A 24,098-nucleotide genomic window follows, 5' to 3' on the forward strand; every position below is an offset into this window, starting at 1 on the left:
CCACGTCCCGGGCGTTGTTTACTTTCACACGCAGTAATCAGCACACGGATTGGAACCAGCAACGCAGCGCTTTTAAATTGGCTTCATTAACCCCACGGCGACGCACGGCCCCGTTCACCAGGATGGGCGGTGCTTATGCGCGGCCCGTATGTGCGTTAAAGGGTTTTCTCCCTGCGCGGAATCTTCCAGTGACGCATAATCGTGTTGGAAAGGCCTGAGAGGGATCGCTCCTCCACAGATCAAGGTCACATTTCATTACTCCTAATGAGGCTTAGCTCCCGTCACGATCTCCTGTCTCCATCTCCAGCTTTTTTCTCACATGAAAGACGAGTCAGAGTCGCTTCACATGTGGAAGGATGGAGAGATTTTCAGAGCGATACTGTAGATAGTACTGGAAAATGACACTATTCTTTGCCTCACTGTTGGGTTATACGTTTAAACAGTTCACACACAAAGAACACTGCATTTTCTGGACAATAAGTGTCACTTTTTCCATAGTTTGTCGGAGGAGGACGAGAATTTACCATTTAGCTGTCAGACTGCAGGTGTTCTGATCTGATTTGTGGTTAAATGTTCCATATTGCACTATTTTTTATTCTATTTTCTCTGTTTTAATGTAGTTTCTTGTAGTTTTAATGTAGTTTCTTCATCACAATCAGACCTGGAGTTGTGTTTTGTTTCATTCTCACATGTTTAACACACAAACCTGCACATTTAGGCTGAAAACACTCTGTTCCACCTTGTGATGTCATCATGTGGTGATACAGGAAGTGTTTTATTGTGTTTTTAAATGTCATACAGCTTCACCAGAATCATTTTGATAACTGGCAATTTTCAGGAATTGTCGATCTCCACGAGCAAAAAAGTAAAAGGAGCTGTTAAAGTTCTGCTTCATGACATCACAAGGTGGAACGGAGCATTCTGAGCTTTAGAGATTTAGACAGAATACTGTATTTTCTGGACGATAAGTGTCACTTTTTTTTATTTTGTAAAATAAATTTCCCCCATAAATGCGACTTATACATGTTTTTTTTCTTCAATATTATGCATTTTTTTGGCTGATGCGACTTATACTCCAGAGTGAAAATAATATTAAAGCTTATAAATCAGAGGCGTCAAACTCATTTTCACCGAGGGCCACATCAGCAAAATGGCCGCCATCAAGGGCCAGATGTGACTGTGGCAGGATAAATGTCACTAAATGTAAACAAATGTCATGTAAAATAAATGTAACTACTTTTAAACTTGTTAAATAATGTTTCTGTGTTTATTATTTATTCAAGTTGTAAATATTACGTGTCTGTGTAACTGTGTATTTCCTGATAAACTCACATTTTTAAAAGTGTGGATCTGGTCAGAACCTTCAGCTCTGATTCAAAAACAGACTTTTTTAGCCTTTTAATTATTGGACAGTTTGTTGTTTTTCTTGCAGTCTAACTTTTTCATATTTAGCTCCGTGTTTTGTGTCAAAATGTCGACGTAGATTGGACCGACCGCGCCTCATAACACAAAAAACATACAGATTTTCTCTTTAAAGCACAAACTTGTATTCACCTTTAGCGTCTTTCCTGAAACTTCCTTCCACGCCCACAATTTTCCTCTTCCTGAACAATTTGGGATGATTATTTGCAAATAATCTCATTAGTTTATTGTCAATACACACATTAAATCAGTATAGACTCATTTTAAAATGACAGTCAAGCCTTAATTTACCTTCTCACGGGCCACATAAAATGACGTGGCGGGCCGCATTTGGCCCCCGGGCCTTGAGTTTGACACATGTGTTATAAAAGACGCTGAAATAAATAGTTTTTTTGCATTGATCGTACAGTTGTCTCTTTATGACACACACGAGCTTAAACAGAAGCAACAGATACAGAAGGAAAGAACAACGTGACTGTGGTGTGACGTTTACAGTCTCCATGGAGATGTTAACGCTGCTTTTGTTGAGAATGTTCCACAGTGTCACGAGATTCTATCCTCGTTCAGGCCAAGTCACAGGTCTGACCCACTTAGAGAACTATTTTTAAAGGTTTGGGTTCAGCGATGAAAAGAAAGTAACACAATAAACGCAAAGTTTAAACTGTTGAAAAACCAGGCAAAGAAATAACATGTTGGTGGAGACAAGCAGAAAAGATTCATAGTGTAGCTTTAACTGCTAACATTTAAGAATTCTACTCTTAATTCTACTCTTAATGATTCCAGAAGTTGCGTTGGGCACCGCCGTCGTCATTCGAGTCGTATTATTTTGCACGGACCTGCTGATCTTGACGTTAAATAAGTTTTATACGAACCACAGAGCCGTTTTAAATCCTGTTAATCACATGAACATTGAACATTTTACACAGAGGAACCTACTTTATATCATATTTTAGCTGCAAAATGTTTCTCCAATTCAACATTTAAAATTAACAGAACTCTCTATGAAATGGAAGTGCCACCACGAAGAAATAAATTAATTAAATAAAGGAAAGGAAACGTGCAGGAAGGAAAAAAAATCCCCCAAATCTGACAGAAATCCTGATGTGTTTTTTTTAAAGGACAAGGCAAAATGAGAAAAGTGGACCAAAAGTAGTTATACATTTGTGCGATCAGCAAACGATAAATAAAACCCGCTCGTTTACAGAACAAACCTCATGGCCTCTGCTCCCTCAGACTCGTGCAGACGCTGGTTATTCTCTGGCCCATTGCACGTTTCTGTTTACCTGCCGCAGACGCACTCATGCATATTGTTTGTGCCTGTGCTGCTGCTGTTCTCTTTGATAGATTCTACAGCTATAGGTGTCTACATAAGATACACGCTGTAATCATCCTGTCAGATCGCCCAGCCACTTCATGTATTTTTGAACAGCGCAGAGCAGGTGGTTCTTTCACATTATACGGCGCTATAGGAGAGCGGCGCAGCACAGAGATGTCTTTATTTCAGGTGTGTGTGCCGTGACTTTTATGGGCAGGCAGCAGACTCGGGGTAGACATCAATATTTAGTCGATAACGATTTATTAACGCCGTGTTTTATACAAACTACACTGCAGATTGGTGTGTTCATTTTTACTGACACATCAAATGCAAATGTACTGAGACGTTTTGGACTCACCTGCAGAGTTCAGTCACATTCGTACATACTGGACTGTGTTTGACGCTCGTTTGTTTCTTCACAAACGCTGAGCCCGCAGTTCTGTTTTTATGTATGTGATCATCATTATGCAGATCTACAGACGCGGAATGCACAAACACTCACGACACACGACGTACGTTCATGAAGAAATAGTAACGACAGTGCACTGCTCAGACAGATGCCTCATGTGTCACAAACGTCACTTTAAACACAGACACTCACCTCTCACAGATGCAAATCAAAACCACGTCGTCTTTCCTAAAAAAACATCCTGTATTTCCCAGATGAATCCTGACATTGTCGTCTTGGAATATGCCCAAAAATCCACTGATGGAATAACCAGGTCATTCAGTTTATTCAGGTGTCAGCTGATCTCACTCTGCTGAACCTCGACCGGACCGACTGCAGGAGGAGACGACCTGTTTGAGTTAAATCCAGGTGGAGACTTTTTTTTTTTTTTGGCCAAGCAGTGTATATTGCTATGCTGCTATATTTGTATTACTTTTTAACTAGTTCACAATTCTCTAAAACTAGGATTTGTAGAATATTAGCCATGTCTGCCAAAGTGACATACTCTTATGCAGCCTCTTTGTGTAACACATTTATTTAATTTAATTTAATGTAATTTATTTAATTTAATTTAATTTAATTTAATTTAATTTAATTTAATTTTATTTTATTTTATTTTATTTTATTTTATTTTATTTTATTTTATTTTATTTTATTTTATTTTATTTTATTTTATTTTTATTTTATTTTATTTTATTTTATTTTATTTTATTTTATTTTTTTATTTTATTTTTAATTTATATTTATTTTATGTTATTTTTAATTTATATTTATTTTTAATTTATATTTATATTTATTTATTTTATTTTTATTTATATTTATTTATTTATTATCTTAAATATTCTCTGAACTTGTATCTCAAAACTAAGCTTCTCTGTGCTAGAATACGATCTGTGTGATGTGTGCAAACTTGTCAGAGAATAATACTTTATACTTTAATTTCTTTCTCCACATATGATGTAATCAGGGCCGTATTTCTGTCCATTTAAATCCCGTCGTGTTGCTTGTGGTTGCGTCTGAGGAGCGGCTCTCGCACAGACACACGGTGCGGTCGTTTTGGACGTATAGAGTTTGTTTTCACGTAAATGGAAGTGACGGTTGCATCACTTTGACTCTCTGCCTCACTCTGAAACAGACAGACGGGCTCATTTTGGACAATAGGATTATCCTTTTCTTTTTCAGTCCGTCTCTCTGCTCTTTGTACATTGATTTAGTTGGAATATAAACTGTCATTGTCAAGTTTGAAGCGCAGAAAGTGATCAAAAAATCTAAAAACTCAACCTGAACTGTAGGAAAATGAGCCTGTTCCTGTCGGCTGTTCACGGCCCATAACCCCGGCGCAAATAATCCACTCAAACATCATATAAATGCACTCTTTTCCCCTCCCCAGCCTCCTCAGCCTTTCCATCTCCTCCTCTTGTCTCGTGATGATCATATTTCTCCCACAGCATCAGGACGATATCATTAGTCTAAATAAACTCACGCTGTTTGGATTCTGTTTTGTCATTTTCTTAGTGGTTTACTGTGTCATGAACCATCCATTTTATAAATTAAACAGCTTAGCCCATGTCACAGATACGATTATTATCTCAGGGGTTATAAGGTAACGTCAGATTATAAAGCCTCAGCTGTCCCGGGGCAGAGGAATATCCAGGAAAAACTGTAGAAATCAGGTGAAGAGGCACAGAATGAGGACTCACGGCTCAATATGCTGAAGTTCTCTTGGGAATTGGGACGTGGAACAGCAATTTTTTAAAGGAAAAAGCAAAAATAAGTTTATATAATTGCACTGCAGCTGCCACATACGGCCAACAAAGAGCGAAAACGAGGAACAGAAAAGGAACAATGCAAAAAAACTGACCAAAAATGTGTCTGTTTTCTTCCAGATTCACCTCCTCCTCCTTCTGAATCCGAGGCTTTATCAGTGTCTCTGTGCTTCATAACATACCTCGAGTAAAGTACGTCTTCTTTATTTACAACGACGTGAACGGCACACGGCCTCGGACGGGACGAGCGGCGACAGGACATTTGTTCCGCTGCGTGACACGGACCTTGAACACGACCCGGGTTTATCTCGCAGGTGGAGGCTGATAAACGAGCGGCGCCGTGTGTGCACATCTCCACGGACACTCGTTTAACAGGTGTGTCAATACGGACGGAGATCGGGCGGCGCGGGGAAACCTCACGTCTGCGTCGGACCTGTCAGGAAGAGCTCGTGTTCGGAGCGGGACTTTAAACGAGAGGGATAATCTGGGGCCAGAATGTCAAGCTGTGCCGTTATGTGAATGTGTAGACGCTTTTTAGAATTATTCAGCGTTCATGAGGCGTTCGGCCAAACAAACGAAAACACGACGCTGTTTAAATAGAACTATGGGATATTTAAGCCGTGTTACACAAACATACACTGCTCTGTTAACCCTCCGTGCACCTCACATCACAGTCTCACCTCCACAAACAGGTCCATAGCAGATTTTCAGACAAATACAATAACGATTTCTATATTTTTCGTGAAGTCTAGAAGATGGAAAGTGCCACTCACTTTCAGACTTTATATATGTTCCAAAGAGACAGCTCAGTGTTCGTGCAGCAGTGATACTTCGTTAACAAGACACATGTCAAAGATTTTGTCAGTCAGTGTCTGTGTTAGTGTCTAATGTGCTATAAGCTAATATTAGCCTCAGTGTGATGGAGTCAGAGAAACAGACTGAGGACTGAGGAAATGTCAAACTAATAATCAATCGACTATTTGTACTTGTGCTCAGGTCTAGAACCAGGACGTACGACTAAACCAAGACTAAACCAGGACTAAAAAAGGACTAAACCAGGACTAAACTAGGACGAAACAAGGACTTAACCAGGACTGAACCGGGACTAAAACCTGGACTAAACTGGGACTAAACCAAGACTAAAGTAGGACTAAACTGGGACTAAACCAGGACTAAACTGGGACTAAACCAAGACTAAAGTAGGACTAAACCAAGACTAAACTGGGACTAAACCAAGACTAAAGTAGGACTAAGCTGGGACTAAACCAGGACTAAACCAGGACTAAACTGGGACTAAACCAAGACTAAAGTAGGACTAAGCTGGGACTAAACCAGGACTAAACCAGGACTAAACTGGGACTAAACCAAGACTAAAGTAGGACTAAACCAAGACTAAACCAGGACTAAAAAAGGACTAAACCAGGACTAAACTAGGACGAAACAAGGACTTAACCAGCACTGAACCGGGACTAAACCGGAACTAAAACCGGGACTAAACTGGGACTGAACCAGGACTGAACCAGGACTAAAACCTGGACTAAACCGGGACTAAAACCGGGACTAAACTGGGACTGAACTAGGACTAAACTGGGGCTTAACCAGGACGAAACCAGGATAAAACCAGAGCTAAACTGGGACTAAACCAGGACTAAAACAGGACCTTACTTGTGCACAAACTGTGCTGCACAAATAAACTTGCTTTGCCTCTTTCTGTTTATGTTTTAGGTGCAGCGTCGGCCTATTGTCCGTGAAGTATCATAAATAAACACCGACTTTCACACACGACATTTACATCAGTGACGACAGAAGTGACCAGAGAGAGGCAGATTTAAGAGCGTCCCATTGTTTGTGCTCGAATTTCACGCCACAGAATCAAAATCTCCCCAAAAAACTTTACTAAGAACACAATTTGCACAAAGTATTATCACGATTGGTCAAAAAGGTGGACTTTGTCAGCCCATTGTCAAAAACTGTAATCATAAAAAAATCTGATTTGAATGTTCCGGAGGGTGGACGGAGGGCGGGAGGTGATGTGTCCTGGGCAGTTCAAACCCCTATAAACCCTAACGCAGAGCGATCAGACTGAAACACTGTCTGATTGACCCATTAAGTCTTTTACCAGCAGGAACCAGGAACTAAAGAGACTAAAGAGAGACAAACTCCTAAAAACACCACACTCCAATCCGGCACCAATTATCTGCAGGTCTTTCAGGGCGGACCTCTGCAAATAAATCCGCTTTATTTTGCTCATTCAAATCCCAGCTGCCTCCGAACCCAACACGGAGGGCAGATCCGGCATGTCAGCGTAGCACATTAGGGTAATTGATCCATACATAACATCCCAGACAGTGCCCAGGGGCTTACATTTTCTCCATTTCACCCCTTCTACTCAGACAATGCTCCTAATTCACGGCGAGGTTTAATAAGCAGCGTCTCCGTCCGCATTCAGAGACATAAGCTAAATCCTATTAGGTTTTGTCTTTCATGCTCACAGATAGTTTCACCTGTCGAATAATGAGAAGGAGACACAAGAAACGTATCAGAATTACGACGATATTCAGAGCAGAAGTTGGAATAATGGTGGACCTAATAGCAGTAGCCACGCCACATCTGGCTCACTACAAGCTGTTGAAGTGAATAATTTAGTTTTGTGAGGGAGGAGAGACGTGGTGTAGAATGCACGAGTAGGAGAATGTGCAGGGAATGTCTGTGTGAGCCCGGATACTCGCTCAGTTTACTCTGCAAACACACGCACTGCTATGGTTTACAGTACACGCAAAGTTTATATCATTACTACAGATTCACGTACAACAGCTGGACCGACATGTGCACGTTTAAAGGAATTAAGAAAAGAAATGACGCTTTAAGCCACGTTACGATGCTGTTACTATGGCGTCATTTGTCTATCTTTATGTTTCAGCTTTTGTCATTTACGCACAAGCAGTGGTTCTACTTCTAGAGCCTCTACTACTACTACTACTACTACTACTACTACTACTACTACTACTACTACTACTACTACTACTACTACTACTACTACTACTACTACTACTACTACTACAAGTCATGACATCAGTATAGCTCATATCTCACCAAACAAACGCACAAAAGTGGACAGATCCTCGACTGTAGTTCCTCGTTTTACACATCACATAATTTCATGTCAAAATGTGATACTGTTTATGTTTGTTTAGTTCAGATTTGGCAGTTTTACGCTGAGATTAAATTGTACAGATTGTAAAAAAAAAAGAAAAAGGACAAAAAAAAAAGCCCAAAATCACAGCAGCAGTGTCGCCTCTTTGGGCTGAACGAGAAAGATTTAACCAACAGGAAGTTAGAAAATCAACAATGAAACAGAAACAGACGAGCAAATGGAGAAGTGTCCCAGAGCAGAGCGCCCCCTGTGCTCAGACACGCCTCCTGCAGGAACCACTGTCCCACAGCGCCCCCTGTGCTCAGACACTCCACCTCGGCAAGAAAAACTCAAAAAAAGCACAGTGAAGGACAGATCCACTCTCAGCCTCTAAATCTGTCATTGTCTGTTCAAATCTTGTTTTGATGACATATTTCCACTAAAGACAAAAAATAAAAATTGAAGTGTGTGGTCAGACACATGTGCGCTTCACTTTCACATTTTCACCGCTGACTTTTAGAAACTGCACCGTACGATTTCTGTAAACACTTCAACTTAAACAAATGACGCCATATTACCTCCTCAAAAACACACCTGGAGTTCTGTTTTCTTACATTCACTCATCTCCAAAGCTCAAAATCCTCTGTTCCACCTTGTGATGTCACATAATAATAATAATAATACATTTTATTTATGTAGCGCTTTTCAAGACACTCAAAGTCGCTTCACAAAACAAACAAGAATAAAATATCACAAAATTTACAACATAAAATCAAACATTAAAAGCGATTTTGAACAGGTGAGTTTTGAGTTCTTTTTTGAAGGTGGGGAGGTCAGAGGTCACGGAGGAGGTTTGGGCAGTGAGTTCCAGAGGGTGGGGGCGGTGATGGAGAAGGCTCTGTCCCTCCTGGTTCGGAGCTTGGTCCTACAGGGCAGGGACAGGAGGTTGGAGCTGGAGGAGGCGAGGTGGAGTGTGGAGGTGGAGCAGGTCTGTGAGGAGGGGCCAGGTTGTGGAGAGATTTGAATGTGATGAGGAGGATTTTGAAGTGGATGCGCTGAGGGACGGGGAGCCAGTGGAGCTTGTGGAGGACAGGAGTGATGTGGGTGTGGGTGAGGAGGCGGGCGGAGTTCTGAATGTACTGTCGTCTGTGGAGGGTTTTGGGTGGTGTACCGTAGAGGATGCTATTGCAGTAGTCGATTCTGGATGTGATGAATGCATGGATGAGAGTTTCAGCGGCAGAGAAGGTGAGTGATGGGCGGAGACGGGCGATGTTTTTGAGGTGAAAGAACGCAGTCCGGGTTGTGTGCTTGACGTGGGGTTCAAATGAAAGAGTGGGGTCGAGGAGCACACCGAGGTTACGTATGAGTGAGGAGATTATCAGATCCACGTCTGAAATAATCCAGTTTATTCTAGTGAAAAAAACCTGCACCTTGAAAAAAAGTTAAATATTTTCAAATCTAAATTAAAGTTACATCTTTTTAAAGCAAAGCATGAATGGAACCTGAAATGTTTAATTAATGGAAAAATTATCCATGAATTTATATATTTATTTATTTATTGACTTGAAAGTTTTAAAGGTTGAACTGATCTTTTGTGTAAATTATGTAAATTCATATTTTTGCAAACTGTGTGAACTTTTATATTTTGCAAACTGGTGTGATTTTAATTCTGTAAAAGCAGTTTGAGCATGAAAAGAGCTGCACTGTGGAGCACTTCCTGTATCACCACACGATGACATCACAAGGTGGAACAAGGAAAGAACTCAGCCTAAATCTGCAGGTTTGTGCGTTAAACATGTGAGAATGAAACAAAACACGACTCCAGGTCTGTGTGTGATGAGGAAACGACATTAGAACAAACAGAAAACAGCGTAAAATGGACCTTAAAATTATAAAATCATCTTTTTTTTATGATTCCGTCACAACATCGCGCAGTATTTCCAGCAAACCCAAGACTGAGAAGAGGAAACTGACGGACACGTTTAAATCCACAGCACTTTGCTCCAATAAGCTCCTGTTTGTTTATGTTTTAAATGTTTGTCTCCTGAACATTCTGACGTGTTCAGGCTCTAACGGGAGAATAATTAATCATCAGTTTGTGTAGGAGGGACAGGCTGGACATCAGACTCTCAATCAAACACCACTGCAAGGAGTTTATGGATTTGTGGCTTGGTTTTTGTTTTTTTGTTTATTTTTTCCTCTTTCCTTTTTATTGCTCATTTGCAAAATAATATTCAAGTGTGTCTGAGCAGCAGGACACACACCTCACACACTCAATACAACGTCATCTCCAGCAGTGAACAACAGATTTACAGATGTGTCATTATAGTTTTATAGAAATAATGGAATTAAACATTAAAAAAATTAAAAAATTAAAAAAGCAAGGACAATGTATACAGTACTGAAAATAAATGCATAAATAAATTAAATAAACAATATCAATAATGGTACTAATACTAAACTAAAAACAAAATAAAAATAAATGAATAAATAAATAAAAAATTACAGGTCAAATCAGTGAGTGTTCACTTCATGTAGAGATCTTTGTCGTCCCTCAAAAAATAAAAAAATAGAGTCCAGGTCTCTAAAAACTGCTGTGTGCTTCTCTTTGGCGATATGTTTTTATTCATTTTTTTAAATTTATTTTTTTCCTTTTTATTGCCTATTGTAAGTTCCAGTACAAGGCATAAATAAATCAAATAAATAATAATAAAATCAATAATAGTACTAATACAAAATAATAAAATAAAATAATAATAATAATAATAATAATAATAATAAAAAAATAATAATAAAAAAATGTACAGGTAAAATCAGTGAGTGTTTCTTTCATTGTGACGTGTTTGTCGTTCCTCAAAATAATTCAAAAATAGAGTCCACGTCTCTAAAAACTGCTGTGTGCTTCTTTGTCTAAATGTTTTTATCCATACTCGTGTTGTAAACCTACAGGTGAAACGTGTGTACTGCATCATATCACACTTTTTTTACAGATCCAGGATAAGTTCTGTATTTATAGATTCTCCTGGGAGGTTTAACTCTCGTCTAATCACTCGTACAGACTGTCCTGTGTTCACGTTTACTGTGTTTTATTCATCTAAGTATAACAGAATAAATACACATTAGGCCTGTGATGTTGCTCCAGATCTTTACGCCGCACCTCCACAGAGCGACCTTCACTTTGTAAGAATGCAGAGTTAGTACATTTAAAAAAGAAAAATCTGGCTGTGATCAAAAGAGAAGCACAGAGCTCCACTCCGGTGTCCCCTGCTGATTTCCTTATCGGATTCTTGTTAACGTTATTTACTTTCAAGGTTCTAAAAGGTTGTTGCACATGAAGACGCGTTGATCATCCAGATCACGCACTGCTCTGCAAAACTTTGTATATGCAGAAGGAATAAAGAAACAGTCAGACTCACGTTGAGCTGCAGGGATTCGGTCCACTGTCCGATCATCCTGTAGCCGTGACCCGTGATGTTGTTCCACTGATACTGGAAAAGGTCGTAACGTCCCGGAGCGTCGCCGTTTCTGTTGAACGTCACAGAAGTACCAGCACTTCCTGTAAAAACAAACAGACACGATGAGAGTTTTTACCAGACTGTTTAGTATTAATCAGTCAAACAGCCGCACAGTCGCTGGTTATTAGGTCTGGGACGATGGTTTTTACGAAGTTTTGTGACGATTAACGAGGCCGAAATAATCGAAATGAACGATTATATCACGATAAGAGTTTAAAATGTTATGGATATGAATCACTATAATTTGAATATTATGACTAAGTTCCATTTATCATTATTTTTTCCATTTTTATCAGTGAAAATAACTACAATTTAACAGAGAATATTATAAATGAGCAGGGCCGTCGCCTGAAATGTGGGGGCCCGGGGCAATAAGCCTCACACGGGCCCCCCTCTAGGACAAATTAACAGGAAGAGGCTCCAGTTCTGGGCCCCTTTGTCCCCCGTGTCGACTCCCCTGTGGATAAGTCGGGTTTTTTCAGCACATTCTGGTGATATAATGGCGATTATCTTTGTTGAAATGTCTCACAAACGATTATTGTCGACCATTTTTATCACGATAAACGATGTTATTGTTTATTTTTGTATTTTTGACTTGTATTTTTACCGCTCTGCTAAACTGTGTCTGGTTCATTTCATTCCTTTCACATATTTTTAGATAGAAATGAACACGAGCATGTCCAAACTGTGGCCCGGGGGCTAAATGCGGCCCTTAGACCAGTTTTTCTTGGCCCATGTTACCTTAATAGTACTTTTTACTGTACATTTCTGAAAATCTACTTTAACAAGTCCAAATAAAATATTTAATGTGTCCCACTGAGGATGTAAGTGTGAAAAAGGTCCAGCGGTTCAGTCTAACTTGTAATAATAAAACAGATTTGAAGTTTTTACTGTATTTGCGAACACTCTATGGCCCTCAATCCACGCTCAGCTTTGTTTGTTTTTATACGTGGCCCTTAATGAGAAAAGTTTGGACACCCCTGGATTAGAGAGAACCCAACGTAAACGTATAAACCTGTCAGGATTTGTTTTTTTTGTGTGTGTTCTGTGCCGTTTTCTCTTTTCTGTGTTTGCGCCTGGAGCTGGGCGGAGTTTCTGGCTCCTCCCACAAACACCTGCCACTCATAATCAATCAAGCTGCCCCTGTGAGGACAAAAGGACCAAGGACAAGTCCAACAAGTCGTCCTTCGTGTCATGTTACAGTTTATTCGTCAGTTTATCCTCGTGATTTTGCTCCTTTTGGACTATCCGTGCTCCTCCGCCTCCGACCCAGCTCACCACAACCGGTACGAACACCTCCGCCTCCGACCCAGCCCTCCACCGCTTTGTCCAACAACTACTGTACCTTTCACATTTTGTACAGTAAATAAACTCCATTTGCGACTTTGATTTGACCTAAATTACACAGTCAACTCCACTTTGAATATGTTTTTAAGCGACGTTGGAGCTGTCGACTCGATGTCCATGAGCCTAAAACACGCCACAGGAGGTGATTCGGAGAGACTGGAGACGCCGGACAGTCGTGACCGTGTCTGCATCACCTCGTGTGGCGTGTTTTAGGTTCATGAGGTGATGCGGAGAGACTGGAGACGCCGGACAGTCGTGACCGTGTCTGGGTTTGACACATGCCAGACCTCAGCAGGCTCCTCTGTGAGAATAAGTCACACTGTGTGGCTTTGGCTGTCCTCTCCGCTCCGGCGTCCTGTCCTCAAACCAAACCAAAACCATATTATTCAAGCTTTTCTCTACACCACATATGTCAAACTCAAGGCCTGGGGGCCAAATGCGGCCCGCCACGTCATTTTATGTGGCCCGTGAGAAGGTAAATTAAGGCTCGACTGTCATTTTAAAATAAGTCTATACTGATTTAATGTGTGTATTGACAAACTAATGAGATTTTCCCAACAAGTGACACTGAGAAATATTTTGAAAAATTAAAATTGTTCAGGAAGAGGAAAATTGTGGGAGTGGAAGGAAGTTTCAAGAAAGACGCTAAAGGTGAATAAAGTTTGTGCTTTAAGGAGAAAATCTGTATGTTTTTTGTGGTCGGTCCAATCTACGTCGACATTTTGACACAAAACACGGAGCTAAGTATGAAAAAGTTAGACTGCAAGAAAAACAACAAACTGTCCAATAATTAAAAGGCTAAAAAAGTCTGTTTTTGAAGCAGAGCTGAAGGTTCTGACCAGATCCACACTTTTAAAAATGTGAGTTTATCAGGAAATACACAGTTACACAGACACGTAATATTTACAACTTGAATAAATAATAAACACAGAAACATTATTTAACAAGTTTAAAAGTAGTTACATTTATTTTACATGACATTTGTTTACATTTAGTGACATTTATCCTGCCACAGTCACATCTGGCCCTTGATGGCGGACATTTTGCCCTCAGTGAAAATGAGTTTGACGCCTCTACTCTACGCTCTGACGTCCCTCGCTCGAGTTAAAACACTCGACTCGTTCAGTTTTAGTGTAGTGTTTATGTTTTTGTGCGTTTAATAGTGTGGACACAAATAACAGACACAAAAACGAGGAGAATAGAGCTCACTTTGTGTCACGTTGAAGATAATACGCAATGGTCAACGGACGCACTTTTATACAGCGATTTTACTCTTTCAAAGCGCTTTATAGAGGTGGGTTAAGTGTCTTGCCCATGGACACAACAGCAGTATTGATCTGTGGGAGCTGGAATCGCACCGTCAGCCTGTGGGTCATTGGATCGGACACTTACATTTCTCCAGGTGTGGACACATCTGGACACTCAGGATGATGAGCTGCTGGTCAGATTGTGTTTTTAGAGAGCGGGATTCGAACCTGCAACCGCCAGATTAGTGAAGATGAGAAAGTTTTACCCAGGTGTGTTACTGTCTGTGTGTGTGGGGCTGTTGTGTGTCGTGGTTAATGCAGTTTCTTTGAGATGTAAATGAAGATCAAGAGTTTATCTTTTTCTTAAAGTGGCTCAGTTGGTAGAGCGTTTGTCCACTGAGCTGGAGGTTGATGGTGCAAATCCCACTCTCCACATAAACATCATTGTTAGAGCGGTCAGATCCACTGACCACAGGTTGGTGGTGTGAGTCCAGCTCCCCCTAGAGATGTCCTTTTTTTTCTCCTTGGGCAAGACACTTAATCCACTGTGACTGTGTGGAACTGTGTGTGTAACTCTGTGACTGTGTGTGTAAATCTGTGTGAATGTGTTACCGTGAATGTCTATGTGTGAATGAGTGTGTGTGGCTGTTTGTGAGCGTGTGTATGTGTGTGTATGTGTGTGTGACTGTGTGTATGTGTAGGTGTGTGTGTGTGTGTTTGTGTTAATGTGTGAGTTTGTGTATGTGTATGTAAATGTGTGAGTTTGTGTACGTGTGTGAATGTGTGAGTATGTGTGTGTGTGTGATTGTCTGTGTGTGTGAAGGGGTGAGTTTGTGTACCTTGTGTGTGTGATTGTATGTGTGTGTATGTGTGAGTTTGTGTAGGGGGGTGTGTGTGTGTGTGTGTGAAGGGGTGAGTTTGTGTATGTGTGTGTGTGAGCGTGTGTGTGTGTGATTGGGTGTGTTTGTGTGTGTTTGTGTGTATGAATGTGTGAGTTTGTGTATGTGTGTATGTAAATGTGTGAGTTTGTATATGTGTGTACCTTGTGTGTGTGATTGTGTGTGTGTTTTCTTGTTGTTGTAAATCTCTGTATAAACACATTTGACCATTGACTGTTTTTCTGAAACTGGTTTAAAACATTTTCCAGTTGAATTTTCCGCATCTTCTTTTTCAAATGTGTGTAAATATGTTGTGTGTTGTGTGTGTTGTGTGTGTATTCAGACGCACACCCCGGCGCTCGTTGTTTACACACATTATTGAATCTTTGTAATGGCATGTGCTGCATTATCCTGCTCAAAGAAAAGAACCGAAAACAAATTTACACTGTGATTTAAACATGAATAAACTGCATGAACATCAGTGTTTTATGTGAATATGTGTTGGAATGTTTCATCATGTGTTTCCTCTGACATAGAACATGGTAGTTTTTTTTATTTAACATCATGATTTGTATCTTAAATTGGCAAAATAACTGTGGTCCAGGCTAATATTTCATCTTTAATGACACAAAACCAACCGTACAAGTTCATAAAATTAATCAAATCAACTTTAATTTACCACTAATCTTTACATCACCTAATTTTGTGCAAATATTGTGACATTTTTGAGCTTTTAACCGTTTTATATCATTCTCCCCTCGTCTAAAACGCACCTGGAGTCGTGTCTTTCTTCATTTACGCTTGTTTTAATGAATCTGTTAATTAAAAATGCTCGGTTTGCCCAGATTGTTGCATCACATTTACAAAACGCACAATGCTTAAATTCATAAACACTGGACTCATCTTATATTTAGCAGAACATTCACGTAAAGGCTCATTGTTCTTTCCCGTTGCTGACAGCAGAGGGCGCTCTAACACCAACGCACCTCACTGGAAACAGATGTAGAGTTTATAAAGTGTGTGTTTTATGCATCATTTTAAGTAAAAACATGTGGAATACAAATCCCAAAGTGACCAAAAGCGTGTTCAAAATGGAGTTAAAGCCACACGAGCGCCTCATGTGTGTTGTTTAATACTTAAGGCGACACTTTTTTCTCTCCAGGTGTGTATTTGGGACCAGACCAGACGCACACTCTCAGGATGATGAGTTGCTGGTCAGAATGGAGACATGCCCGACAACAGTGTCTGGAGTGTTTTGTGCCGACGGCCGTTTGTCTTTTGTCTCTTTTGTGTCAGCTGCTCAATCAGTCATTCCTTCCACCAGACGACTGCGCCGGATCGATATTTGGGCTAAATGCTGCCGCTGGCAACGCAGACCCATATGAAGTGGAATTTTCATTGGTACTATATAAAGGAGGATCGCAATTTGTCAAAATGTCAGGGCTTTTTTCTTTGTTTTGGTGGTTTAATGGTTCTTACATAACGCTGACCTCACTGCACAAGTAGATTTTTTTTGGCCAAGTTGAGTTTTTTTTGCTCATTAGACTCTGATGTATCTGTAGACGTCATTGGCTCCGTCTTTGTCCAATCACAATGAGGCTAATACTAGAGTAACGGAATAATCCAGATTGAAATATTTGAAGAAACAACAACAATATCACGGTTCAACTTTCACTGTCTCGCTGTTTCGCTGATTTTTTGGTGCAATTTTATATGTTTTTATGAACGTGTGTTGTGTCGTGCGTCCTGATTGGCTGTTGGACTGTAGACCATTGTGTCGTGCGTCCTGATTGGCTGTTGGACTGTAGACCATTGTGTCGTGCGTCCTGATTGGCTGTTGGACTGTAGACCATTGTCCATCAGTCTCCTCCGTGCCTGTACAGTATTTTACCGTATTTTACGGATTATAATTTGCACTTTTGTTTGTCAGGGGTGCGATTTATCCTCAGATGTGACTTATGTATGTGTGAAATATGTTTTTTCTTCATTATTATGCATTTTTTTGGCTGGTGTGATTTATCTAACGGAAAATACGGTGCATAAAAGTTGGATCTCTGAAGTTTTCTCAACGACAAAACCCACAATGTCGATGAAACGTTCTGCACCGACAGTATTTCTAAAAGCATCATTTTTATTCAGAGTATAGGACAACGTTTATTTCTCAAACAAATAAATGGGCCTTTTTAAAAATCTTTTTTAAAATCTTTTTTAAAATCTACGAAGATTTGAACTTTGAGAGAGTTTAAACGAGAGAAATGTGAGAAAATGCCTGTGTGAGAAAAGTGTATAAAGTGTGTGGTGAGGGGTTTTACAGACAAAAACAGAGAGAATAATGTAAAAAATAAAGCTGATACTTGTATTTTTTAGAACATAACCCCCGCCGTAAACGGGAGACGACTGTATTTCTACTTAAACTACATTAAACCGTGCACGTTTGTCTATTGTCTGTACCATTTTCCTCTCATGCGCTCGCTCTAAATCTGAGTCCTTGTGTCATGTGACCACTTGACCGCAGCTTGAAATCCGCTGAAATTTTTTTTTTTTATACGATGTTATAATGTCGTTCAAAAACATGTCCGGGTTAGCGTTTGTCTTCACTCATTCATTTTGCTTCGCGTCTTTTCTGTGAGCTCCAAAGGACGACTTGTTTTCACTGAACTCACCGCTGAAGCTTCGTCCCTTGAAGATCAAACCGCGACAAGCCCCAGACCCCGGATCTTCATTAATCGCAGTCGAGGCCTGTGACTCTGTGCGAACAATACCCGGCGTCGCTTGATTATGTTTTGTGTGTAATTATTAAGACTCACATTTTCGGTCACCGGTTCAAGTGACACTTTCCGTCTGAAATGAGCACATCGCAGCTTTTAATAGTTACGTGATAAAACTGTCAGGGCTTCATAACGTCTTCTCTCATGCATATTATTATTACACAGCCTGAAAACCCCGAATAACCCGACACGACGTGGAGAACGGGACGAGGGATAACGCCTAGTCTTGGCTTTTTTTAATTTAGAAAACGCACAAAGGTGTCAAAGTCCATCCCAGCGTAAAAGCACACGTCTCATAAATAGTTTGTTGTGTTTTAGTGAAGCGTTTGTGTGGATTTTATCACGAAAACATGGAATAACAGTGGTCTCTCGCTTTATCGTGGGTCTCCTTTCGTTTTGCTGTTTTGTGGATTTTTTTCGTGCAATTTCGCATGTTTTTTACAGCATATGAACCTGCATTGTGTCGTGCGTCCTGATTGGCTGTTGGACTGTAGACCATTGTGTTCTGCGTCCTGATTGGCTGTTGGACTGTAGACCATTGTGTTCTGCGTCCTGATTGGCTGAGGGACGTGCCGCGTCTCCTGTTCAGCCAAATTTATGTAACGGTTGATTTAATATTTATTTGGGTCTTTAGTGTTTTGTTTATTACTTTATATACATATATATATATATATATTAAATATATATATTTTTTATTGTTTTATATTATGCCTGCTCAAATAAACAATATTCATTCATTCATTACTTTGTACTTATTTTATTAACAATGAACATTATTTTCTTTCTTCATAATAATATTGGTTCCTACTTATTGTTCCTGTACAGCACATTTGAGGAGCGCACACGAGCTGTAACTGTCCTGCTGTCAGTCGATTTAAGCAAAGAAGAAGCAAGAAAATACATCAAATTAAATCTAAATGTGACAAACCACAGCCTCAAGAGACTGAACAGAACAAAATATTAGAGTCAAATTTACATAAACGTTGGATCTCAGTGTGACTCTGAAGTGCTGTACGTTTGCAATTTGTTTTCTCCCCAACAAAACCCACAATGTCGATGAAATGTTCTGCACCGACAAAGACAGAAGTAGAAGTTATGTGGCTGTAGGGGGCGCCATTACGGAATAAATGAATCTTCGGTTCGTTACATTAAAAGGAGGAAAATAACGACGACGGCAGCGACGAGTTTGAACAAGAAGCATAAGGGGTTGAACCATCGTGGAGCTTTAGCTTTGAGGATCAGTGACTGCAGGAAAAAGAACATGACGAAGAGGTGGGGTCAGAGGAAGAGGCGGGCTCAGAGGAGGCGGAGTCAGATGAACTGTGAAATACACCTGAATCACTATTAATCATTTCTTATGTGTCCAACCTCGTAGTTTAATCATTAAAATTGAATTTGTTGCAGTATTTCTAAAAGCTGTCATTTTTATTTACAGCACAGCTCTATAAAACTGAGCTAAAAATCAACGAAGGTTTGAACTTTGAGAGAGTTTAAACGAGAGAGAAATGTGAGAAAATGTTAACGCCTGTGTGAGAAAAGTGTATAAAGTGTGTGGTGAGGGGTTTTACAGACAAAAACAGAGAGAATAATTGTAAATTAAAGCCGCAAGCGGCATTGAACGGCCCTCACGGGCCGTGCTTCGCACTCCGCCGACCCGGCACTCCCTGTGGGTGCCGCTAATGCGCCACTTGTCCCTTTTTTATAGGGGCTTTGGGCTGCACTTGTCACCAAACAAGTTAAAACACATCTGAAGAAGTTCCGGGTCGGCGCCGAGAGAGATGGCAGCCTAATTCTGCTCTCTTGCCAGTACATAGCAAATTACACCCCCCCAGCAACTAAGACAACTGAATTCAACAAATAAATGGTGGAATGGATGGGGGAAACAAAAAAGAAGGACGTTGTACTAAAAGTCTCCGAAACAAAGCAATGGAACAAGATGCTGAAAGAGAAGAAAATGTGGCGTGCACCGAAGCTAACACGCGAGCGGCTAACGCCCCAGCGTGGCAGGAGATGCTACCAGGCCTGGTAACAATATTGGAAGATTTAAAGCAAGAAATAAGAAACGGATTTGCGTCGTTTAAAGAAGAAGTGAAAGCTGATATCAGAAAAGAATTTGACGCATTTAGAGCTGAAATAAACAAGAAACTTTCCGACAATGATAAAGAGTTACAGGAGCAGAAAGCGGCTATAAAGGACGCACAGGCGCACGTTCATGAAGTCGAGGAGTGGAATCTAGAAGTTAAAGAAATCTTGCTAATGCTTCTTAAGGAACAAAAGATGTTAAAAGACAAACTAACGGATTTGGAGGGAAGGTCAAGGCGAAACAACGTGCGCATTTTTGGAGTACCAGAGGGCGCGGAGGGAGACTTGCCCCCCGCTATGTGGAGGAGAGAGTTGGATTTACCCGCGGAGACCCAGCTCAAGATTCAACGCACACACAGGGCTTTGGGTGAAAGACCGACACACGGAGCGACACCACGGTCTATGATTGTGAACTTTCTCCAGTTTGACACAAAAGAATTGATACTCAAGAAAGCCTGGCAGAAGCGTTTGAAAATAGATGGAAAACCAATATACTTTGATCACGATTATGCCCAAGATGTGGTTCAAAAACGAAAAGCTTATGGAGGCATAAAGAAAGCGCTAAAAGAAAACGGGGTCAGATTTCAGACACCTATGACAAAGATAAGAATTCACTGGACGGACGGGACCAGAACATATGGAAATCACGTGATGCAGCGGAAGAAATGAAGAAACGGGGTTTTGATGTAACGACTGGGTCTACGGAGAGAGAAGACGAGGTGCAGCGGAGGATTCAACAGGCCTGGTCATGGGAACGCACACACGGGATACACGGAGCAGATCTCCAGGACGGAGAGCGAGGGAGAGACTACAGGAGTTTCGGAGATAAAACATAAGAGTATCACGGGAGGTAACTGCTAGGAGGAAAACAAATAAATACATTTAAATAGTAAAGAATAAATAAAAGGTTTACCAATATAAACACTACTAAATTAGACAAGCATGTGGAAATCCGGCAGTATGCTTCTCTTTATAAAAAAAAAAAAAACGTCCCACGAAAAAAAAAAAATAATAATAATAATGATACTGGCAAGAGGAAATTGAAAGTAGTTGGACATTGTAGAATGGAAGTTAGACTTTTTGAGTCAACACTTCCATCTACAGAGGGGCCCTTCTTTTGTGGGAGGCTTTACCTCTCCCCCACCAACAGGACACTAGGGTCACCCATAGGCCCAGACTTTTACCAGGGGGTACTGTTCTTTAATATTTTAGTTAGAGTTCATAAGGTTCACTGGGTTGTTACGGTCACACTGTCAGTATTTTTTTCCTTGGTTAAAGATGTGCACCAGTAAAGTGAAGATTGTGTCTCTGAACGTGAATGTCTTAAACAATCCTATTAAAAGGGGAAAGGTTCTTAAAAAGTTAAAGAAGGAAAAGGCAGAGATCATTTACCTACAAGAAACTCATCTGTCTGATACGGAGCATCAAAAAATAAGTAAACTAGGTTAGAAATGTATTTTATAGTTCATTTAAAGGAGGGAGTAAACGGGGAGTAGCAATCTTAATACATAACAATATAAAATTTGAGGGCCTGAAAGAAATAAAAGACAGTGAAGGTAGATTTATATTAGTTAAGGGGAAACTATATGTGGTTACATTGTTGAATGTTTATGCTCCACCTGAATCTGATAAGTCATTTTATAAATCTGTATTTGACATAGTGACTATGGAAACAGAAGGAACATTAATATGCTGTGGAGATTGGAACATTGTCTTGAATCATACTTTAGACTCAAGTAAAGTTAAGAAAAACAGTAAAACATATTTGTCACGATATATCAATACAACATTAAATGAATTGGGGATTATAGATGTCGAGAATGTCATCCATTAGAAAGGGACTACACATTCTACTCAGCTCCACACTTAACTTATACAAGAATAGACTACATTTTTATGAACAAAGAAGACAGGTTTAGAATATTAGAATGTAAGATAAGAGCAGATGATTTGTCAGATCACTGTGCATTGAATCTAACATTGGACCTTAGTAGGAAAATTAAAAATACAAACTGGAGACTCAATGTTGGAATGCTTAACAATAAACAATTAAGGGAAAAGCTAAAGACTGAAATCAGTAATTATAAAAAAGAAAACTGTAATAGTGAAACAGATCCCACAATGGTGTGGGATGCCATGAAGGCTGTAATGAGGCAAACTGATATCACATGCAGCATATATTAAAAAAAAGGAAAATGTTAGACTACCAGACACAGAGGAATTAGAAAAACTTGAAAAATTACATAAGAAATATAACAATCCAGAGATACTAGATAAGATTAAAGAAACAAGGGGAAAAATTGATAAGATATTAACAGAAGAAGTGGAAAAAAATATTAGGTTTCGGAAACAAACATATTATGAAGGAGGATCAAAGTTAACAAAATCACTTGCTAGACGTTTGAGAAATAAACAACAATCTAACACGATCTACAAAATAAGAGCCGATAACGGAAAACTTAGTTTACAAACCAGAAGAAATTGAAAAAACATTTGAAAAATATTATTCTAAACTTTATTCCCAACCTAAATCAGCAGACGATGAGACAATTAGAGCTTTTTTAAACTCATTAGATTTACCAAATATAGGAGTGTCCCAAAATTCAATATTATGTTCACCCATCACAGAAAAAGAACTAGAAAGTACAATAAAACGAATGAAATCCAACAAGACCCCTGGAACGGATGGGTTTCCAGTGGAATGGTACAGGACCTTCAAAGAAGAGTTGAACCCACTGTTATTATCATCGTTTAACCACACTCTGAAAAATGGAGTTTTACCTCGTGGAGAGAAGCAATAATTATGATTATCCATAAAGAGGGCAAGAACAAAGAATATTGTGAAAGTTATAGACCAATATCAATATTAAATTGTGACTACAAAATATATACGTCAATTATATCTAATAGATTCCAAACATTTCTTTCCGATATGAGAGATGAGGATCAGGCAGGTTTTATTAGAGGACGACAAACCCAAGACAATATAAGGAGGACTTTACATATAATCGAACAAGCACAAAAAACAAACGAAAGCGCACTTCTTTTGAGTCTGGATGCCGAAAAGGCTTTTGACTGCGTTGGCTGGAGATTTTTGTATTGTTGTTTGGAAAGATTTGGCCTTAATACACAGTCAATCAATTGTGTCAGGACACTGTACCAAGATCCAAAAGCAAGACTAAAGATAAATGGCAGTCTCACAAACTGGTTTACCCTAGAAAGATCTGCGAGACAGGGGTGCAGCTTGTCACCAACCCTCTTTGCAATATTTATTGAACCATTGGCACAAGCTATAAGGCAGGAAGAGGGAATAATAGGAGTTAAAATCAAGGATATAGAGCATAAGGTGGGGCTATTTGCTGACGATGTCCTAATTTACTTAAAACAACCAGATGTATGTTTACCTAAATTAATGGACTTATTAAATTATTTTGGCTATCTATCGGGTTATAAACTGAATATTGAGAAAACGCAGGTTCTCCTCTTAAACTGTAATCCACCACTAAAAATATCGCAGCAATATAATTTCAAGTGGAATAAAAAATCAATAGACTACTTAGGAATAAAGATTACAAATAACTTTAACACATTATATGAGACCAACTATAAACCTTTGAATCAACAAATATACAAAGACATGGAAAGATGGGAGGTTTTATTGTTAGATCTACATGCCAGAATCGAGACAATTAAGATGAATGTCCTACCGAGAATTTTGTATCTTTTCCAGTCCCTGCCAGTGTCAATACCAACAAATCAATTTGTGGAGTGGAACAAAAAAATCTCAAGATTCATATGGAATGGAGCCAAACCAAGAATTAAATTTTCAACACTTCAATTACCAAAAAATGAAGGTGGATTGGCCCTGCCAAATTTAGAGGAGTATTACTATGCAGCCCAGCTCAAATCTTTGAGTTGTTGGTGTGACTCTGAATGCACGGCCAAGTGGAAACAAATTGAGGTGAATAATGTTTGCCATGTACGAGCAATGATTGCAAACAAAAGACTGTTTAAAGAAAATGTAACAAAGTTGGACTGTATGGTCAAGTTCACTCTGGATGTCTGGTTCAGAATTGTAAAAAGATTCAAAATAGAGAAAGAGATTAATCTTTTAAGTTGGCTAGCATATGATACAAATTTTAAACCTGGAATTATGAATACCAAATTTAAAGAGTGG

The 24,098-nt window shown here is 39.6% G+C and overlaps 1 protein-coding gene across 2 annotated transcripts in view; it reads right to left on the reverse strand.

Annotated features, from left to right (window-relative positions):
- LOC117371361 (metabotropic glutamate receptor 7) overlaps positions 1-24,098 on the reverse strand; it is a 150,081-nt gene that overhangs the window by 44,568 nt on the left and 81,415 nt on the right. For both annotated transcript variants that reach the window (XM_033967024.2, XM_055222142.1), the window contains exon 6: positions 11,501-11,640. In XM_033967024.2, the coding sequence (XP_033822915.2) occupies positions 11,501-11,640 (140 nt within the window). The remainder of the gene's footprint in view (positions 1-11,500; positions 11,641-24,098) is intronic.

Source organism: Periophthalmus magnuspinnatus, chromosome 5, assembly GCF_009829125.3.
Source record: "Periophthalmus magnuspinnatus isolate fPerMag1 chromosome 5, fPerMag1.2.pri, whole genome shotgun sequence".
Lineage (NCBI taxonomy): Eukaryota > Metazoa > Chordata > Actinopteri > Gobiiformes > Gobiidae > Periophthalmus > Periophthalmus magnuspinnatus.